This window comes from Fusarium oxysporum, chromosome 6 (assembly GCF_000149955.1).
Source record: "Fusarium oxysporum f. sp. lycopersici 4287 chromosome 6, whole genome shotgun sequence".
NCBI classification, from domain to species: Eukaryota; Fungi; Ascomycota; class Sordariomycetes; order Hypocreales; family Nectriaceae; genus Fusarium; species Fusarium oxysporum.
The window spans coordinates 110,821-130,447 of record NC_030991.1 but is presented as its reverse complement, the minus strand read 5'-3'; the positions used below and the strand labels follow the sequence as shown (position 1 = coordinate 130,447).

Sequence of the window (19,627 nt, the reverse complement as noted above, 5' to 3'; positions counted from 1 at the left end):
ACTCGGCTAATCTTACATGCTAACGGCCCAGGTACCGTAGCGAGTGGATGGAAGAAAACATTATATAATACTGTCCCAAACAAGCTAAGCAGGATTGGACTCAGGAAGAGAAATAAAATTTCGTACTTCTTCGGTAATTGAAAATAGTCTGGAAGCATTTTATCAGCTGAGATAATCACGCAGATTGAAGATGTGCCTCAATATTGTTAGAAGACTTCTTTATTATATTTCTTCAGAGTCTAGAGTTTACGTACTTGAGGACTGCCCCTACAAAACCCGGATCGGGGCTTACTTCTTCGGATAAAGGGTATCACCGGGAAATGTACTGGCACCCGGATACGGGGTACCTCGGCCCTAAATGCACCTGAGAAATGTTCATCCGATACAGACAGAAGTCTATCATTTCTATGGAACCGACGACGGCCGGTCTTAGTAGAGAGTTGATTGGGCTGCGCGTGCAACGAAATAAACCACAATATCTACCTTGAAGCTACTGAATTCCTCCTTGTTTTCAATCATGACACAAAACCATAACCTTGCCAATCGAACTCAGCAACATTCCCACGCCCATGCGTCTCATATTCCATCATGTCAAATTTTAACATTATAGTTGTCGGTGGTGGACTAGCAGGGCCCCTTCTGGCTAGCGGACTTCTCCAGAAAGGTATCAAGGTTAATCTCTATGAGAGACTCCAAGAGGATGCCAAGCGGGATGGATACACCATCCGTGTCGCGCAGCCCTGCTTACAAGCATTCGAAGACTGTCTCAGCGCCGAGGAATTTGGGAAGATCAAACGGAGGATGGGACATTTTGAAGATAACCAAGACACTACACCGATCTGGTACGACCACAAGATGAACCCATTGCTCAACATGTCACGGTTCAGCACAAAATACCACGGTTCGTCGCCCATGGACCGCGTGGTGCTCCGCGATACAATTATGGAAGCACCACTCAGTAAAGGAATTGTGCATCATAGAAAATCGTTTTCCAGATACGAAATTATCAAGACAGAAAGTGGACATGAGAAAGTTCGTGTTTGGTTCCTGGATGGCACCTCGGTAGACGGTGACATCTTGATAGCAGCGGATGGCAGTCATTCTAAAGTAAGTCCAGTGTGGATAGCCTATTTCCACTGCTCTTTGGTGGTCGTTCGGCCTCCACCTTGCAAAATTCTGACTGGGTACTTAGATCAACAAACAAGTCGGTTTGAATCATATTAAGCAGTTGGACGCCATTTCATTCATCACCAAAGTCAAGTTGTCAAAAGAAATGTCGGCCAAGCTCCCGGCGTGTTGCCTCGTTGCTCCAATCCTCGCTTTCTCGCATCGCAAGACGTATTTTGCTGTAGGCAAGTGGCAGTATATATATCTCGGGCTATTGGCAATAAAAACTAATAATATCAAAGCGTATCTCCCCATGGCCCGTCAAGGAAAGGCTGATAAAAAGGAAGACGACGAAAATTTAGATTTTGACAACCAAACTGCTTCTTTCACCTTTAACATGTCGCTGCCAACAGGTGACTGCCCTCCTGATATCCTAGAGCGAGACACAGAACAGCAATGGCAATTCCTTTCAGAAGCTATTATTAATTGGCATCAAGATTAGTAAGTTCATTCAATACTATCACCATTAAGACAGTCGCTTTTACTAACACTGGTCGTAGTCGGCAAATCATCGAGGTAGTAAGAGGACAAGAACTTTACATATTCCGACCCCGGGCTGCTGTGAGACCATCTCTCGATTGGCGCAGAAAAGTCCGATCGCCTCAAGAACCCCTTCGTGGACACCCACGGGTCTGGCTTATGGGTGACGCCATGCATGCCATGATGCCCAATCGTGGTATGGGAGGAAACCAAGCCATGCTTGACGCCAAGGTTATGTTGCCTTTCCTCGAGCGCCTCAACTACCTTGCAAAATCAACGGGATCAGTTTCTGAAGACGCTATTGGAACAGCATGCGCCGAGTACGAGCGAGAAATGATTCCCCGGACCTTCGAATGGGTCGAGGCGAGCGGAGGCACGAATCCCATAGTGCGTGAGCCCAAATACCCTTTTATTCAAGTCTTCGGCCCAGCTAACTCGTGGAACAGCCATTTGATACTTATTCTTTATTTGGCTGGATTTCTGTATGGTACCTTATTTTCGCATTTAAAGTTAAAGACAAGTGGAATGCGCTGTTTAGAAAGTCTTAATTAAAATTGGGGGTCAAAAGTCTACGAACGCCAACCCCGCCTTCGCGTAAACCTCCACCTCACCACGCGATCTGAGAGAGGAAATTCACCAGAGGATCTCAATCGAGCCATTGATGTTGCACGTGAGGTGACAAACCTTGCACCCAGAAATCACCCAGATCGCAGTCTATGTTTACATGGCTTGTCACGAACCCTGACCACACGATTTTCCACACAAGGGCGGTTACAGGACCTCAATGAAGCGATTGATTATATTTATGAAGCAATCGACCAGATTTTATTTAATGATCCACACTACACTCTCTACTTAAGCAACCGTGGCAACTTCTTTGGTCAGTGATTCAACCGACTCGGATCCATGGATGATTTAGATCGCTCCATTGAGGCTGCAATGAATGCAGTAGCCATTACACACCAAACACACGTGTATTATGCTATGCGGCTGAACGCTCTTGCACGACGGCTCAAGGACCGATTTGAACAACGAGGTTCCAAGGAGGACCTGAAACGTGCGGTTGAAATTGCAAAAGAAGTCCTCGACGTAACGCCCCAGAATCGTGCCGATTATGTTTCTTGGATGATAAATCCTGGAAACGACTTTTGTACGCGGTTTGCACAAAATGATTCGATAGAAGACTTCAACTATGCAATGGAAACTACAAAAATTCACTACAAATTTTGCCAGGCGATCATCGATGCCGCACAAAATGCTTGACAACTATGCAGGCTCTGTTCGAGGCAAGATTCGAAAGAATGGGGTCGACAGAAGATCTAAATCTAGCAATTGATTATGGAACCAAAGTAATAGACTTCTTGCCGAACGGTGATCCATCCCGCCCTGCTGGATACCATAACCTTGGGACCCTGCTAAGTTCTCGGTTCGATCGGATCGGTGCTATGGTAGACTTAGATCGGGCAATCAAGCTTGCCAATTCAGCTCTAGATGAAACACTCCCTGACCACCCGAATTACCCAAGGATATTAAATGACCTTGAAATATCGCTCATGCGAAGATTCCATCGCCAACGAGCAGGTCGGGACCTGGAAGACGCAATTTGTCATCTGAAAGTCTCTAAGACTGCTATGCACAAAGATCACAGCGACTACGGTATCTGTCTAGCCAATCTTGGGGCGGCACTGAGTAGCAAATTCGAGGCGAGCGGGGTGATGGAGGATTTGGATCATGCAATCGAGGCCGCAATTGAGGCAGTAGAAGTTATGCCTCAACGCCTTCCAGGTTACGCTTCATGCTTAGATAGCCTAGCAAACCGGTTGTGTAGGAGATTTGAACAAGGCTACACAATTGAAGATCTCAATCGCGCTGTTAAAATCACTGATGATGCGGTCCAGGTCGTCTCTGGGCAACCTTATGCCCGTTCTACTTATTTGAACAACCTTGCAGTCAGGCTTGGTATGCGATACAAACTGACGAGATCGGTGAACGACTTGAAACGTCGGCTAGAGGCATGTATTGATGGCTGGGAATGCCATCCCGCTCCCCCATCTCATCGGATCAACATGTTCCGGCACGCAGCCGATATCCTTGCCTCACACCAGGAATGGGAATTGCCAGTCAGATACTGGCAGAGGCAGTGAAATTGCTTCCTGTCGTGAGTCCAAGATATCTACCTCGCGCCGACATTCAGGACCTGCTCGCTGGCCTCCCTGATATGACTTCAACTGCGGCTTCTTTTGTTATGGAGGCTCAAAGAGACCCAAGTGACGCTCTGTGTACTCTCGAGCTTGGCCATGGTATCATCGCAGGCTTACTGATGGACATGCGTAGAGATCTCTCGGATCTGAAGCGCCTGTATCCTGAACTGGCAGAGAAGTTCATTTTGCTTCGGGACGAGTGCGGCCTCACTATCCTTCATGGGGGATTACAACTCAGCTTCTTGGGAAACGGAGCCCAAACGGAGGCGTGAGGCTACCAAGGAATTTGACGAGGTTGTTGAAGAGATTCGTTCCCAGCCTGAATTCAACACGTTTCTTCAACGACCGAATATAAGTGATCTTATGGCTGCCGCAGGTTCTGGTCCCATCGTCGTTATCAATCAAGCTCCTACCGGTGTGACGCTTTTCTGATCAAAAGCGACAATATTACAACGATAGAACTGCCACTGGAACAGGAGCATGTCAAACAATGGATTCCCAAACTGCAGCCCAACTCAGATCTGACGCCTTTACTCGAATGGCTTTGGCATGCTATTTGTCGCCCAAACTTAGATGCACTTGTCCTCAAGGACATTGTGTCTGAGGAGACAGATAGTTGGCCTCATGTTTGGTGGGTTCCTACTGGGCTCCTCAGTCAACTTCCGCTCCACGCAGCTGGTATTTACAGAAGTGGATCTAAAGAGACAGTCCTAGGCAGAGTGATCTCATCCTATGCTTCGTCCATCAACGCTTTACTACACAGCCGACAACATCCACCAAAGACACTTAAGGAGTCAGAAAATAATGTTGCAGTCCTGGTTGCCATGCAGAACACACCAAATGCTGGAGATCTACCATGCGCAAATGATGAAGTGAGTATACTGAGCAACCTCTGTCCACAGCTCCATCTCAATGTCGCTCTACCAAATCGACGTAAAAGTGGGGTCCTAGAGCATCTCAAAACCTGTACTGTGTTCCATTTTGCAGATCATGGATTTTCAGATCTAAGTGACCCTTCGAAGAGCTGCCTATTTCTTGAGGATGCAATGAAAGATCCGTTGACCGTGGGAGACTTGCGCGATAGTCGATTGCAAGAGAATCCCCCATTCCTTGCGTATCTTTCAGCTTGCTCAACAGGATCTAATAAGGTAGATAACCTCTCTGACAAAGGAATCCACTTGTTAGCGCTTGCCAACTAGCGGAGTTTCGGCATGTTGTTGGGACACTTTAGGGAGTTTCAGACAAGCACTGTACCTACCGGCACGCAAAAAAAAAGTTTCCCCATACAAACTGCTATTTTTCAACCCCCTCACAAAGAGTCACCAAAAATAGGAATAACAAGTTTGTTGCTGTTTTCCGGTTCGGAATTGAATATATTTTAATATTCTTTTGGCCTCTTAACTGCGCGCTCTGCGCGCGTGCGTGCCACAGGTAACTCTTCCGCCTCCGAATTTGAGCCCTCATTCTCTTCCACTCCTCCCACCTTGATCACTTCCTCAACAGCCTCTGTCTCTTCAGCTGCTTGATGTGGCTCTGACATAACATCACCAGCCACTAGAGCCTCGGCTAGTGTCATGAACTTCCTATTGGGATTCGGTATCGCCTTTCTCTTCTTGCCTCTACTCAACTGCCCGACTTCCTCCTCTAAACTGGCTACTCTTGAGCTTAGGGACGCGATCTTTGACTCTTGCGCTTCAAATTCTTTTGATATCACAGAATACCGTCTTCTTTTTGATGGGCTCTTGTTCTTCTCCAGATCCCTGATGTGACGGCTGGTCTTTGGCGTATTATCAGAGTCGACTTGCCCGTCCCTGTGGCTGTCTGATACAGGCGTCATTTTCTTCTTGTCTGGCTGAATCTCAGGATGCATGAGCGCTTTCCGTCGTGAAATAGGCCAGTTTACAGTCACTCTCCAGTCCGAAAGGATGTTTTTCTTCGTCATACCCACTTCCCGGGCTTTGGCATAAGCCTTGATGAAGTTGACCTTGTCTACTGGAGCAGAATCAGTCAGGCTGACCAACTTTTGGAGTTCTTTGCGGTAAGTAGCCTTAGAGGCATTGAACACGCCGTTGTCAAGTGGCTGTAGGCCATGGGAGCAATGGGCTGTTAGGTAATAATATACGTTGTTTAAGAAGCACGTAGCCATCCACTCATCCTGGATTTGGAGTCAGCGATATTATTGATTCAGGACATTTAGAATAGGCAGATACGCACAGACACATGGCTTTGATGGCCATCTAATATGATAAGCCTCGCATCAGACTCATCTTCCGGCTGCGTTTGGGGAAGATAGACCTCTCTGAGCCACTCGACTGCGATATGGTTGTCTGTCCAGCCGTTGTCAGACGTGATATAATACCAGTCGGCCACCTCCTTGAGCTCATCGATAAACCACTGTTATTGAAGTTCTTTGCCTTTGAAGATAATCCCTGGCTTCAGGAGACGGCCATCTGCAGTCACGGCTTCAAGAAAGTTAGTCCAAGCGCAGGACTGGGGACCTTTAAGGAAAGCCTTCCTCTGAGGATCGCTACCGCCGATAACCAATGAATCCAAGCCTAGATTGAAATGTATTAGTAGGATTCATGATTAAAACGACAAATGTTTACAAAATCTGGCCATTATGCCGCCCTCGTCAACATAAATAGTATTCTCAGGTTTAATCCAGCCATACTCTCTCTCCCGAATATCAAAGTACCAATTGACAGCAGTCGGGGTAAAAGAATTGAACCTCGACGCCTCCTGCCGTTTTCTTATCATTGTATTTATGGATGGATGCCGTTTCATGAACCTGGCTAGCCAATGTACACCGACAGGCTTTCCCCTTCCTTGTTGTCGTAGGAGGGCATTGACGGTGGCGCGAACTTGACTGTGAGAGGGAGCATAGCCTAAGGCCTCTTGCCGAAGTATCCATGCGACTAATCTAGACTCCTCAGGTTCGGATAACAGCTGGGCAGGCTGTGTGGCCTCTGACCTTGACGGTACGCCTCTTAATCGGTCAGAGAGGGTGGTTGGAGGCACGCCATTTTTCTGGGCGGCCTTGCTCTGCGAGAGACCATTATCTGTGACGTCTAGAATAGCATCTATAACGTTGCTCCCTGTATACGACACTCGAGGCATTTTCGAAGCGATAAAGGCTGGCAGGTGTAGGAAAAATTTTAATGAAGCTTCAGGGAGGCTGGGTGATAAGGGAGGTATTTTGAGACATTTTACATTAGTGCCATGCGACTATACCGCATATGCGATCAAAGAATCAGTTTAATAATAGCAAACCTGATGCAATTCTTAATCTAACAGACATAATTTCAGGTCAACAAGTCCAGTTTTGGGTAAGCACCGTGTAAGTGAAAATAAGCATTTTGTATGGGGAGATTTTTTTTTTTCGCTGTACGGTTGGTGGGTACGCACGGCAGGTGGGTACTGCATGGTAGTCAAAGAGTTCATGGAGCCCCACGTGCTCTGAGAGGCGAAAGGACAGGTTTGCGTCCGTAATCCACCGAACAAGCAGGCGCTGGAATGTTGCTTGTCAAATCGAGCAACCAGCTCGTCGTGAAGGTCATCCCTCTTCCGCTTCCTGGAGGTAAACTCATGGAGGTTGCATTGATTTAAAGGTCTCTCCAATACATAGCGATTTGCGTTTGATGGATCTGGATGGAAGACACTGTGTGCTTTGCTGAGGCGATTTTCAATGTTCCGGGTATTCGACGCGACATAGGCTTTTGGTTTGTGGACTTTCTGTTGGGTGCAATGGCAGCAAAGCCAACTGGATGGGCCCCGTTCGGTGGTGGCGGTTTTGGCTTGACCATTGTAACCATGAGCCCAAAACCATCCAGTGGCTTGTCCAGTTCGAGTTGAGAGATTCCAATGGCCACGGACGGTTTGAGAAACTGTACTCCAGTCTTTGACGGCAATTGAGGTGCTGAGGGACGACGATGAATCTAGTTTTGGTAGATCTGGCTGACTGGATAACTCTGAGCAATTATTTGCATCAGTTACCGATTGACTGAACAAGTCGCTTGGAGTTGGCATTATGGCAGATGCTCTATACTGTGAGTCGACTGTAATGTATGCCACTTGACATTTGAAAAGGGGAGCTGTATCAAGAGATTGACCAAAATTTGCGATGAGCTTGAGGAAAAGGTGGAAGGGAAGTGATCTGACAGGGGGTGTTGGTAAGTAGTAAAGTGAGGGTACCGGTACCTTGCTTTGGAAGGGAATTGCGCACCAAAAAAAGTCCCTCTACTTTCCGTCTTCATCTTAGCGTCTATCTACATTTCGCCTACATATCCGACAGTAAGATAGATAGATAGATGACCCACATGGCCCCTTGGTAGATAGATAGACGTAGATCTACATCTATCTACATCTATATTTCGTCTATATTGGTAGATAGATTCCCCACCCTGATCTCGAGCTGCTGCAATGACATTATCACCTCGGGAGAGGATCTGACGCATGAAATACAGTCCAAAGCCAGAGAAGCAGCAGTAATGAGCCAAATGAGTTGAGGTATATTGAATGAGAGATGAAGAGTAATAAAAGTTATAGCCAATAAAATAGAAGACTTAGACTGAGAGATACGTGTTGAAAAGAAAATGAAACATCGAGAGGAGACTCGACGCTTTATATATCCGCATGCAGGCAATACTAGCAAGACTTGAGTCCTGTGAAATTTCAGGTTTTGTATCATGTAGCAACTGGAAGGCGGCTCGAACGCGGGAATGTGAGTCCTGAAGCGGGCAGAGAGGGAATGTGAATTGGTTGCTGACGGTATGCCGAGCTCACTGGCAACGTTATAACTATCTGTTATCGGCCGAATTTGTATATCTATTTGTCTTTGAATGGTGTCAATCTTCAAGGCCATTATTAATCTCCAAGTAACTGAGATACTCATCTGCATGAACTTAGGCACCGATCATAAGAAATACGGAAATAATTATCACTTACCGCAAACACTCCACTCGGACTTTAGCACTCGAAGTGCGTGCTTAATAGCGTCTAGTCCAACTACCATCTCCGCATTCTCATTTTCCTTTACGAACCACGCACACTCTGTCACCGCATGATACAAGCAGCCAGCTAGCATCGGAAAATGTTTTGGTCCCGCAGATTGTTGATGGCTAGCTATCACTATCTGCTTCGCCATGTGTGGAATCGTCTTGGATGCATACTTGAGCATTGTAGAGGGACCTCTACCCATTCTGCCGGGTAAGGTAAAGGAGGTATCTCCTCTACTCTAGCTTGGTAGAGTAGAGCAGAAGTGGGTAGAGCTACCCACTCTACCCACTCCTGATTGGTCAATTAGATCTTATCATCTGATAAGATTAAGATTGTAGATGCTCAACTCCTTGACAAGTCGTCTGATTTTATTCATTCTGCTCAATATATATTGTGGTGACCTCTCGCGTGAGTTCATGCTACCAAAAATGTTGCCTGCTACGGCCTACTACTGCCTGCTTGTAGCCTACTTGGCACTACATTGAATAGGTAGTTTACTCCTTTTCATATATATCTACCTAGAAACCTTTGCAAGGAATTAACTCACTTCTCATCCCCTTCCCTACCTGTTACTACCGGCATCCACACCAAAATATTGTGTTGTAGTCCTATCTTTATCATATGTACCTCTAACCATGTCTTTCTCACAAGATTCATTATCTCCCACCGTCCCTACGACGCCTACATTACTGTATCGCCTATTGGGATAATAAGAAGAAGAGTTGGAGTACAATATACACATCAGGAGCCCGAGATCATCTTCGTCTCAATCACCCGCCTCTGTGGAAGAGGTGGCTGGATATGGAAGACCGACAAACCTCTTCCAAGCCCAAATTTGTGCCTGGCCAGCAGTTCATGAATTTGCTTTTGCTTCAAAAGGACGAGGCTTCGAGAGAATTGGTCCTCCCAGAGGCTTATGGCCGGCCACGGCATCTCCAGGCATTGCTAGCACTCTGTGCTAGAAGGAGGCTTCCTCTCAATGCCATTGAGTGGCCAGAACCCCATAATCTCCTCCTCTCTGCCAACTCAGAGATCTCGGATCTTGCACAGTTTAACAGAAGAACATTTCTCCGTGCGCTGGTTCTCAATTACAAGATATATCGTCAAATACTCCAGAACAACATCCAGGAAGCTATTGGGGATATCCATATATCCACAGATACGTAGACATCTCCAGCTCGAAAGGCATACCTCTACATCTGTGTTAGGTGGATCTCCCAGGATTACCAGTTCAAACATGGGATGCTAGGACTCCCACAGGTGCTCTTTAGCCACTCTGGAGAAGTCCAAGCGGCTACCATACTCCGCACCCTTAAACCCTTGGGGATAACAACGAAACTCGGTTATCACACTAGAGATAACGCCACTTCAAATAATACTTTACTTATAGGGCTCTCCCAGTCTCTAAAACTTGAATTTTTGGTTTATATACACTAGCTTTTAGATAAGTATTCACTTATAATGAACAGATTGATTATGATTTAATTACACACCGTATATGCTGCCTTGATTATATTCTTAACCTTGTACTTCAAGCCTTTCTCCTTTCCACCTCAAAAGAAGCTCTCGAAGCTGCCGTCGCGGCCATTGAAGAGACGGAAGATACCGACCCTTACGAGCTGTTCTCCGCCTATCTTGATGTACCGGTCGTTGAAGATAACCCGGCCTCAATAAGAGCTCATGGACAAGCCCAGAGAAGAGGGAGTATAGTTAAAGCGAAACATAAAAGTTTTAAAGGCTGGGGTGCTACTACTGCGCTCCAGAAGCTTCATAACCTAGCTGTATGGCTTCGAAACAGCTCTCTGTATTTGCTAGTGGTACTCTCTGGGTTGAAGGCAGTGAGGCTTCATTATCCTAGTTCCTTACCCTGATGGATGCTATCCTCACCTATTTTGACGACCAGAAGCTTTACCTTACCTCATTAAGACAATGCTTCAAGCTGATGTTTTATAGGTGCTATATAAATCAGGCCCAGAGAAGGATCTCCGCATGGTTCATTCTATTAAGATGGGCTGGTTGCCCTCGTTAAGTCAACGTCAGAATACGCCGCCACGATGCTTCTCGATCCCTCGAAGCCTAAGAATTACATTCTTCAAAACTGGCTGGAAGAGTGACATCAGAAGACTATCGATGCTGCTTATTCGATCTGGCAGAAGGAATACGCGCATCTCGTTCATGAATAACTCCCTGCCCCTGCTGCTATTGCTGCTATCGATACGCATCATCCATCCTTGAGGAAGAGAGTAGAGAATGAATTAGACCAACTGGAACGTCGTCTAAGAGTACAACCTACTTCGTAAGAGTATAAGGATACGATTATGGCGTTTATTGAAGATAAAACTATCGATATTGATGCTCTGAAGATAACTCCTCTTCAGTAGTGGTTAGTTCCAGAGCAACGCCGGCGCTATCCTCGTCTCCACCGTATGGCCATCAATATCCTCTCAATCGCACCCTCCTCTGCTGAACCAGAACGACAATTCTCTAGAGAACGCCGTATGCAGAGCTGGGATAGGCTTAGGTTATCGCCAGAGAACCTCCAGAGGTTAGAGCGCATGGGCAATTGGTTTGCAAGGAAGCTCATCTCTTCGAAGGGGCAGCCAGCGATGATGGTAGAGGCTGTAGAGATAGATGATGATATGAATATTGATTTTGATGAGGAGGGTTGGGATGTATAATACAAAGTGGCTTATTACGAAGAATTGAGCATATATACGGCATCAGCCTTCCCTACCTACCTTATAGTCTATCCACCAATCTACCCACTACTCTACCCACTCTACCGGGGTAGGGTGGAGAAGTGGGTAGAGCTCCCTCTACTCCACAATGCACAAGTATGCCTGGATCCCAAGTAATGAACTCATGTAAGGCACCCCCTGGCGGCACCATGGGTAAGACAAGCACTTTCTTTTCTGTTATGGCCTCCAGAAGAGCTGGACCATCAGTATCAATGAGTCACTTCAAGTTATCTGTGACCTCCTCAGGCTTTGAAACACGCCGATATGGTACGCCCATCGAGTCCGCAAACTTTATGAAATCGGGGTTTTTATGATGAGTGTAGCTGTACCGATCCTCGTAGAACAAGTTCTGCCATTATCCGACCATGCCTAGCTCTTCATTGTTCAACAAAATGACCTTTACTCCGATATTATACTATGCAGCCGTGCTGAGTTCAGTCAAGGTCATAGGAAAAGAAGCGTCACCATCTATATTAATGACGAGGGCATCTGGCCTGGCCAGCTTCGGGCCAATGGCAGCAGGCAGACCGTAACCCATCGTACCCATCCCCGGAGGTAATCATGGTACGCTGGTACCGCCAACGGAAGTGTTAAGCAGTCCATACCTGATGTTGCCCAACACCATTGGTGATGAGCGTATTCGCCTTTCTACCTTGTATCAGGTTGCTGAGTTGCTCAACCATTTCCTGTGACTTCATGCGACCAGATTCTCCAGCCCGTTCGTAGTCGTTAAGCGGCCATTTCCTCTTCCACTCGTTTATCTGATGGAACCATTCTTTTCGATCGGACATAGATCTCTCTTCGGCCAAAGGAATGAGGAGTTGCAAATTTGTGGCTACGTCGCCTTCAACAGCCTGGGTTGCTCGCACTACCCTGCTGATATTCGTGGGCATTATTTCGAAATGAACAATGCCTCCTCGGTCTTCGAGCACTGCTGGCTTCGCGCCTGGGGCAAATTGACCTGTATTACCAGTCACACGGTCATCAAAGTGTCCCCCAAGAGCAATGATGAGGTCCGCTTCCTGCATGGACATGTTGACATACGCTGAGCCATGCATGCCGACCATGTGCAGGGACTTCTCGTCCAGCTCATCTAAGGCGCCAAGGCCAAGAAGAGAAGTAGTCACTGGGATCGAAGACTTGTCAGCTAAAGCTTTGAGAAACCTTGGGCAGTTCTCTGAGTTAGTGATGCCATGTCCAGCAGAAATTACTGGCTTCTTTGCAAGATTGATCAATTTAGCGACGCGCTTGATGGATGCTTCCAGATGTCTTTTACGGAACCCTTGAGCAGCTCGAGAAATAGCACTTGGGAGGGGTGGAGGAGATGTTTTGGCATAATTGATGGTTTTCTGACGAGGTCTCAATTGGCCGTACCGACGGCTATTATATCAAGTGGTCAATTTACAGATCTGTAACTTGAGGCCCTCCTCATCGCATTCGCTGTACTGACTGCAACACAGGGAGAAAGACCAAGGTAAGATAAAGTGCAGCCTCGCAGGATGCCCCAGAGACATAAGATGATTTTTGCAGCTATTTCCTTCCAATCGAGTGCTGATCTTGTCCCTCTCAACGGAGATTCGGACGCAGGGCGTGGCAGCGTCACAGGACGAATTATTTTACAATATTTACAGGAACAGCTTCCAGCAATAGTTAAAGAGGGAATAACTTTCCAGTATGATAACGGACCAACGTTTAAAGCTAATATTTTTTTGAAGAAATAGGCTTGACGAGAAGGAGTTATTCCGATTGACTGGCCGCTGCATAGTCCTGATCTTAGCCCTATAGAAAATCTATAATAAGTCCTGGAAAAAAAAAAAAAAAAAAAAAAAAAAAAAAAAAAGAAAATAGAAAGAAAAAGGACATGTGAGAAATATCCTGAATTAGCATCCTATCCAGTTTCTAAGGAAGCTTTGGGTATCCTGATTGGAGCTGCGCAGGAAGTTTGGCTTGAAATTAGACAGGAAGTCACTGAAAACGTGATAAATTCGATGAAGTACCCCGTTGAGGCATGTCGGCTTACTGGAAGATACTCTACGAGGCCCTGATATAAACCACTATATTCTCTTGATTCTGAACTTTAAATTGATATATAGTTCACTTAATTCAAAGAATAATTACTATCTTAATCGTAGTCCGAAGTAGGTGACTGGAATCGAGGTCGTTGGGGTAGATCCGGAATGTGTCGGGACTTTTGTACGGAACTGTATATATATTGTATAATACGTCCATAACGCTTCAATGATGTCTGTGTTGCAGTAAACTCAATGTCACATGGAATAAGTGAGGATTTTGTTCACTTGGAGTCTAGGTAAAAGAAACTTTGAGCACAACCCTTCCAGGGACCTTTCCAGCTTGGAGCAAGTCACAGAACTTGTCAACGTCATGCAACGTCCCTTTGGTTAAAACGGGGCGAATCAATCCTCTTGCTGCAAAGTCGAGCGCTTCGTCTGCTTCTCTCTTGGTGCCAACAAGGCTTCCAACAATGCTCAACCTCTTACCACTAACGAAAGCAGCTGACGATCCAGCCACGACGGTAGGGCTCTGTGGAAGAGCAAGGGCCTGTCAAGGTGTTGCGTCAGTCATTATCCGGGGGAGGCGGTTGGGCCTACTTACTACCATTGTTCCGCGAACTCGCAGAGTGGATGGCGCAAGATCATATGCCTCCTGCGGTGGAGCAGCAACCAAAACTCCATGAGCACCATAGGTTGTGATCCTCATCACTTCGGCCACAACATCATTGGAGAAATCAATGAACTTTTCCGCACCTAAAGCTAGACACATATCCTCCTTCTCTTTACCCTTGTCAACAGCAATGACCCTCATCCCCATGGCCTTTGCGTACTGCACGGCAAAATGGCCTACACCTCCGCCGGCCCCGAGGATAACAAGCCATTCTCCAGGCTTGACTGCTGTTCGCTTGCAAGCTGCGTATGCTGAGAATCCACCGCACATAATGGGACCAGCCTCCTCATCCGTAACCCCATCTGGAATTTTGGTAGCATATCTCCCGTCCGTGACACAGTATTCCTGGAAAGTGCCAGCAATCTCGACGGCATGATGAACGATGTTTGGGCAGTGAGCTTCATCCAAGCCGTTGGAGCACATTTCACAGACACCGCAAGTAGACTCAATCCACTTAATCCCTGCCCTATCCCCAACCCTCCAAAAGGCTGAAACATCGTCACCCACGGCTACAACCACCCCAGCTCCTTCATGCCCTGCGATTCCAAGTGTGGAGGAAGCCATAGGAGGTACCATGCCATTATAACCGGCCCATTCGTCGCGGAGCAAGGATTTATCCGATGCGCAAAGCCCACTCCAATTGATTTTGACAAGAATCTGGTGAGATGCAGGTTGAGGGACTGGAATCTTCTTTACAGAAACCCTTGCACCGGCTCCGGAGCCATCTCGAACGGCCGCATACTGTGTCTGTGGAATTCTATTGCTTGCATTAGGCGCCATGATGCCTGATTAAGCGATTATGTAAGAGAGAGAGATGGTTGCAATTGGTGCAGAAATTGAGATTCGATATGTTGTCTTGTACGGATTCTAAATTGTAAAAATGTAAGAATAGAGTCGGGATGACCGAGTCTTATATATTATGGCTACAGGCATAAGTAATTTCCATCCCCTTATAGACTTAGACCAACTCTTCTGGGGCTTCACTGTGTGAGCCCGCTACAAATTAGTGGGCTACAGTAGCCTCCCTCGGTATCTGAACATCTTCCTTAATTCTTCTATAAAACAACTCGACCAACCAGAGTGCAGCATTTCCATGAAGATCAAGCTTAAGCGAGCAAATCAGAGTATAGGTACTTATTTCACAATGTGCTATTCGCACTCAATTGACTATGTAGCTACGTATCAAAGACCTGCTCTTAGTAAAGAGGGGAGTAATTACTTATGCCTGTAGCAATAGTGCCCCCGACGGCTCAATTCATTCTCCATCCCGAAGCCGGTTCCTACGCCAAGCCGGACAAGAATACTACTACACGGAGGCTCGGACCCTGAATCCGGCCGGGTACGGGCTTGCCGGACCGGACTTTTTCTGTTCTCCGACGAGGCGTCTCCACTTCTCGACACGCCAGTGGCCCCATCATAGGATCATGGCATCAATGACACTCGATCCCAATAAGAATTAATAAGATCACCAGCTCAAACTTAGGGTTTAGCATAAGAGCGAGCCCCTGCTAAGGTGACTAAAGTCAGCTTGTCGGTCGCCCCCAGGCGCCTTGTAATAGGAGGGATGAGACGAAAATAGCGTCAGGTGCCAGCGCATTGCATAGCCAAGGCGGAGGGGCCGCATGCAAAAGAATAAAAGTCTTGTATTGCATCGGCCCACATGACGCTATGCCATGAAACAATTTACATGGTGCCCTTGGTAAGAAAAGTCGGGGATCATCAGACTCTGGATTCCAGAATCTGGAAACAGCAGGGAAAGGCAGTATGAGTATTTTCAATATGCTACCGACTGGTTTGCTCCGTATAGATACAGTTTAAAAAAAAAAAAAAAAAAAAAAAAGAAAAAAAAATTGACCAGGGTGTTCCAGGCAGGAGTAGTCCACTTGCTTTGCTGCGAACACAGAGAATCTTAACATAGATGGGTTGGATACGGAAACAAAAACATTTGATGCCAGTCAACTAACTAACTATCAAGTTCCAATCTGGATGATAAAAATGCGACTGGGGAGTAACTTTTAAGCAGTAGAACTGTACCAAGTTCTAGCGCCTATAGTATGCTTGGGATGGCTAGAAATCTACTTGAGCGAATTCGAAACCTCGCGACGTCGCAGGTCCACCATAATAGCGTGGCTCGTAACATAGGATGTAAACGGATCGTGAACTTCTATGTCGGCCTCTCTATCCACCAACTTAATATTGTACTTAGTAAAAAGATATGCGAGAATGTAATGGATCTCTGCGTATGCCAGGTTCTGCCCAAGACAGCTCCGTATGCCCTTCGAGAATGAGCACATGTTGGCATCCAGACTCTTACCGCTGTCACCAAGCTACCGGTCCGGGTTGAACGTTGCCGCATCGTCGCCCCATAACCCTTTGCTGAAGTTCATAGTGTACGCCGACATACCAATGATGCTGCCTGCAGGCACCACTCTGCCATCGACAACGAGAGTCTTGCCGCCCTGAGGAACAACCCGTGGTAGCCTCCCAGGCGATGCAATGGCAAATCGCACGACTTCACGAACTGAAGCATTTAGGTACTCCATCTTTTCCAACTCCAGCAATGATGGCAAATTGTCCACATCAGCAACCCCTGCGTCTAAAGTGTTAATGAGCTTTTTCTTGACGCAGGTATTCTGACAGATCTGGACAACAGCTGCTGCTAGTGTGTACGCTGTAGTGTCTCATCCTGCTATGAGGAGGTCGACCGCTTCATCTTCCATGTCTTTCTCCCCGAGATCAGACAAGTTGGTGAAGATAGTAGCGTTTGCAGACTTTGGTGGGCTACTTTTGAAGCTAATCGCTGCCGTATGACATGCACTATAAAGCGAGATCATGAGACAGGCCTCCTTGCTTATAGCCTTGGCCAGGGGGGCGGGGATGCTTGAGAAAATTCATCGGAAAGTAGGCTGATACATGGACTTCCAGAGAATGTTGGACACGGAATCAAACGCATCCAGGAAGTCACCATTAAATCGTCTGTCGCTCTTCTCAAGTTGGCCAAGAGGCTTCCCGACACAGTAATGAGAGATGATGTCGACGGTGGTGCACCTTAAGGCATTGAAGATGTTGTAAGGACCACTCTGGCTGTCGATACGTTTTCCAAGTTGTTCGATCTTTTCCTTAAGCAAAGCTTCTAGCTGTCCTATTGTTCGTCGAGAGAAGAATGGATCCAAACGTCGCCGTCGCTGTTTGTGGAGCTTGGGATCATGTTCAGCGAAAACAGAATGTGGGGTGCCGAAACCGGCATAGAAGTCCGCGTGTTTGATGTACGTTGAATTTTGATTGTACACATCTTTGTATATATTTACATCGTCAATGTGTAGCTCGTTGGGGGCAATCCTGATTGCTCTCGAATCTAATCGACTTGCGGTCAGCAGAGTGAGAGTATGAGGGGGTCGTAAACCTAGACTCACTATATTTCTCATGCAACCTCTCGAAACACGTTCTGGTTTGCCCTCCTCAGATACTCGAAGTAGCCACTTCTGGGACAGACAAGCCTCTTTGGGCCGGGAAAATTGGCTAGCGGGTATACCATCCCCCACCACTTAAAGAATCACACCACTTAAAGCATAGCACAAAAAATCGCCGCTACATACAAATCCTACCATTTTATTTGCACCGCAATTTTAGCATAATAAAGCCATTTGTAAAAAAGAAAACTGTAGTGTATTATCTTTTTACGTGATGTCTTATCTTGGGCTATTTTTCTTCTGACTTTATGTATATCATAGGGGTTTTAAGATATTAAAAAATTGCATTTCTCCCTTTCTCATCCTTCAACTCTCGTAAAGTTAAGAAGACTCTTTACGTAGTTTACGCGCATAAAATATCTTTAAATTGGGTAGCTATATTTATACCGAAAAAAACGTTATTAATGCTATGTTCGATATTACTGAAGGTTCTCTATCACAACACCAGGCCTCCGATAAGTACGGTATACCTCAACCCATCCTCTCCAAAAGACTTTCTGGCCAGAAGAGCAGGAAAGAGTCTACCCACCCTCACCAACGTGTTTCTACGAGTCAGGAGGATCGCCTGGTTCGTTAGCTTCTGCAGCAGGAATCCTTAGGCTACGCTCTCACACATAGCCAACTTCAAGGCTGCACCAAAGCCCTCCTCTATTAACAGGGAGATAACAAGCCACTAGGTAAAAACTGGACTACCAGGTTCATCAAGCGTCATTCAAAACTATCTACCAAGCTTAGAAACCGCCATGTTTAACGAGTTTACTCTAAAGGCTGTCAATTGGTACTTTCATATCCAGGAGAACAAGTATAGCTAGATTGAGCCTGAGAATACGGTTAACGTAGACGAGGGCGGCATAATGGCGGGTTTCGGTAAGTCCTCTATAAGTTCCCTATGGGTTTTATACGCTATAACTAATTAGTTATCCATAAGGCTCAGACAACCTTATAATTAGGAGTTCCGACCTAAAGAAGAAGGCGCTATTAAAAGGCATTCAGTCGCGTACCTGGACTTCGTTTATTAAGGCTATCGCCGCAACTAGCCGTACTTTAAAACCGGGAATTATCTTCAAAGGAAAAGAGCTGCAGAAGCAGTAGTCCCTTAACGAATTCGAATTAATAGCAGACTGGCACTACATTACATCCCCAAATGGCTGGACTAACAACCATATAGCTCTTGAGTGGTTAAAGGACGTTTATCTACCTCAAACAGAGCCTCGTAATGCATTAGATGCAAGACTTATTATCCTTTACGGTTATAGTAGCCATGCACAGGTGAGTATTTTGGTGTTTTTGCTGCGGAATCGCCTGCTATAGGGTCGTTAACAAGCAGTTAGGACGAGTAGATAGCGATGTACTTTCTGAATAACATCTACTGCTACTACCTACCGCATGTTGTTCCTATGGTCTGCAGCCATTAGATAATGGAATTTTTAATATCATTAAAGGTGCATGTTGGAAAGAACTCTAAAAACTGGCTAGTTTAACCGATTCTGCGCCAGCTAACAAAGTCAACTTTATTCGGGCATACGCGAAAGCCAGGGAGGCAGCCATAAGGAAGGAGATTATCTTATCCGGCTGGGGGTTTACTGGAAATTGGCCTATCAACCGCCACAAAGCTCTAATACATCCAGAAATTCAACCAGACAGAGAAACACTGCTGGAATAGTTCCAGACACCAAGCCCTCCTCCACTGCACTCAGATAATACGCCAAAAACGAGCCGGCAAGGAATATAGCCAAACACCAAAGTCGACCGACCAGGCGAAAGTACAGTAAGATCGCAAAGGGGTTAGAAGCTTTAGAGATAAAAGTGGCCGTTCAGAATAAGCGGATTACTGGCCTCGAAGGGCAGATGGCCTAGGTGTGGTAAGGAAGGAAAAGGAAAGCAGTACCGAACC

At 46.3% G+C, this 19,627-nt stretch overlaps 6 protein-coding genes across 6 annotated transcripts; 3 read left to right on the top strand and 3 right to left on the bottom strand.

The window, feature by feature from the left end:
• Nucleotides 1-588: 588 nt before the first annotated feature.
• Nucleotides 589-2,195, top strand: FOXG_19583 (uncharacterized protein; the record flags this gene model as incomplete). The annotated part of the gene is made up of 4 exons (XM_018399827.1): nucleotides 589-1,107; nucleotides 1,193-1,608; nucleotides 1,668-2,034; nucleotides 2,094-2,195. The coding sequence occupies 4 exons, from the start codon at nucleotides 589-591 to the stop codon at nucleotides 2,193-2,195; spliced, it is 1,404 nt and encodes a 467-aa protein (XP_018244196.1).
• A 391-nt stretch (nucleotides 2,196-2,586) lies between these two features.
• On the top strand, nucleotides 2,587-3,791 carry FOXG_19582 (uncharacterized protein; the record flags this gene model as incomplete). The annotated part of the gene is made up of 2 exons (XM_018399826.1): nucleotides 2,587-2,797; nucleotides 2,881-3,791. The coding sequence occupies 2 exons, from the start codon at nucleotides 2,587-2,589 to the stop codon at nucleotides 3,789-3,791; spliced, it is 1,122 nt and encodes a 373-aa protein (XP_018244195.1).
• A 276-nt stretch (nucleotides 3,792-4,067) lies between these two features.
• FOXG_19581 (uncharacterized protein) lies at nucleotides 4,068-5,047 on the top strand (the record flags this gene model as incomplete). The annotated part of the gene is made up of 2 exons (XM_018399825.1): nucleotides 4,068-4,265; nucleotides 4,325-5,047. 2 exons carry the CDS (start codon nucleotides 4,068-4,070, stop codon nucleotides 5,045-5,047), a joined length of 921 nt encoding a protein of 306 aa, XP_018244194.1.
• A 7,124-nt stretch (nucleotides 5,048-12,171) lies between these two features.
• Nucleotides 12,172-12,615, bottom strand: FOXG_06963 (acetolactate synthase I/II/III large subunit; the record flags this gene model as incomplete). Its single annotated transcript, XM_018385605.1, has 1 exon — nucleotides 12,172-12,615. One exon carries the CDS (start codon nucleotides 12,613-12,615, stop codon nucleotides 12,172-12,174), a length of 444 nt encoding a protein of 147 aa, XP_018244193.1.
• A 1,270-nt stretch (nucleotides 12,616-13,885) lies between these two features.
• On the bottom strand, nucleotides 13,886-15,043 carry FOXG_06962 (uncharacterized protein; the record flags this gene model as incomplete). Its single annotated transcript, XM_018385604.1, has 2 exons — nucleotides 13,886-14,140; nucleotides 14,195-15,043. 2 exons carry the CDS (start codon nucleotides 15,041-15,043, stop codon nucleotides 13,886-13,888), a joined length of 1,104 nt encoding a protein of 367 aa, XP_018244192.1.
• A 1,547-nt stretch (nucleotides 15,044-16,590) lies between these two features.
• Nucleotides 16,591-16,806, bottom strand: FOXG_06961 (uncharacterized protein; the record flags this gene model as incomplete). Its single annotated transcript, XM_018385603.1, has 1 exon — nucleotides 16,591-16,806. The coding sequence occupies one exon, from the start codon at nucleotides 16,804-16,806 to the stop codon at nucleotides 16,591-16,593; it is 216 nt and encodes a 71-aa protein (XP_018244191.1).
• Between the last annotated feature and the right edge of the window lie 2,821 nt (nucleotides 16,807-19,627).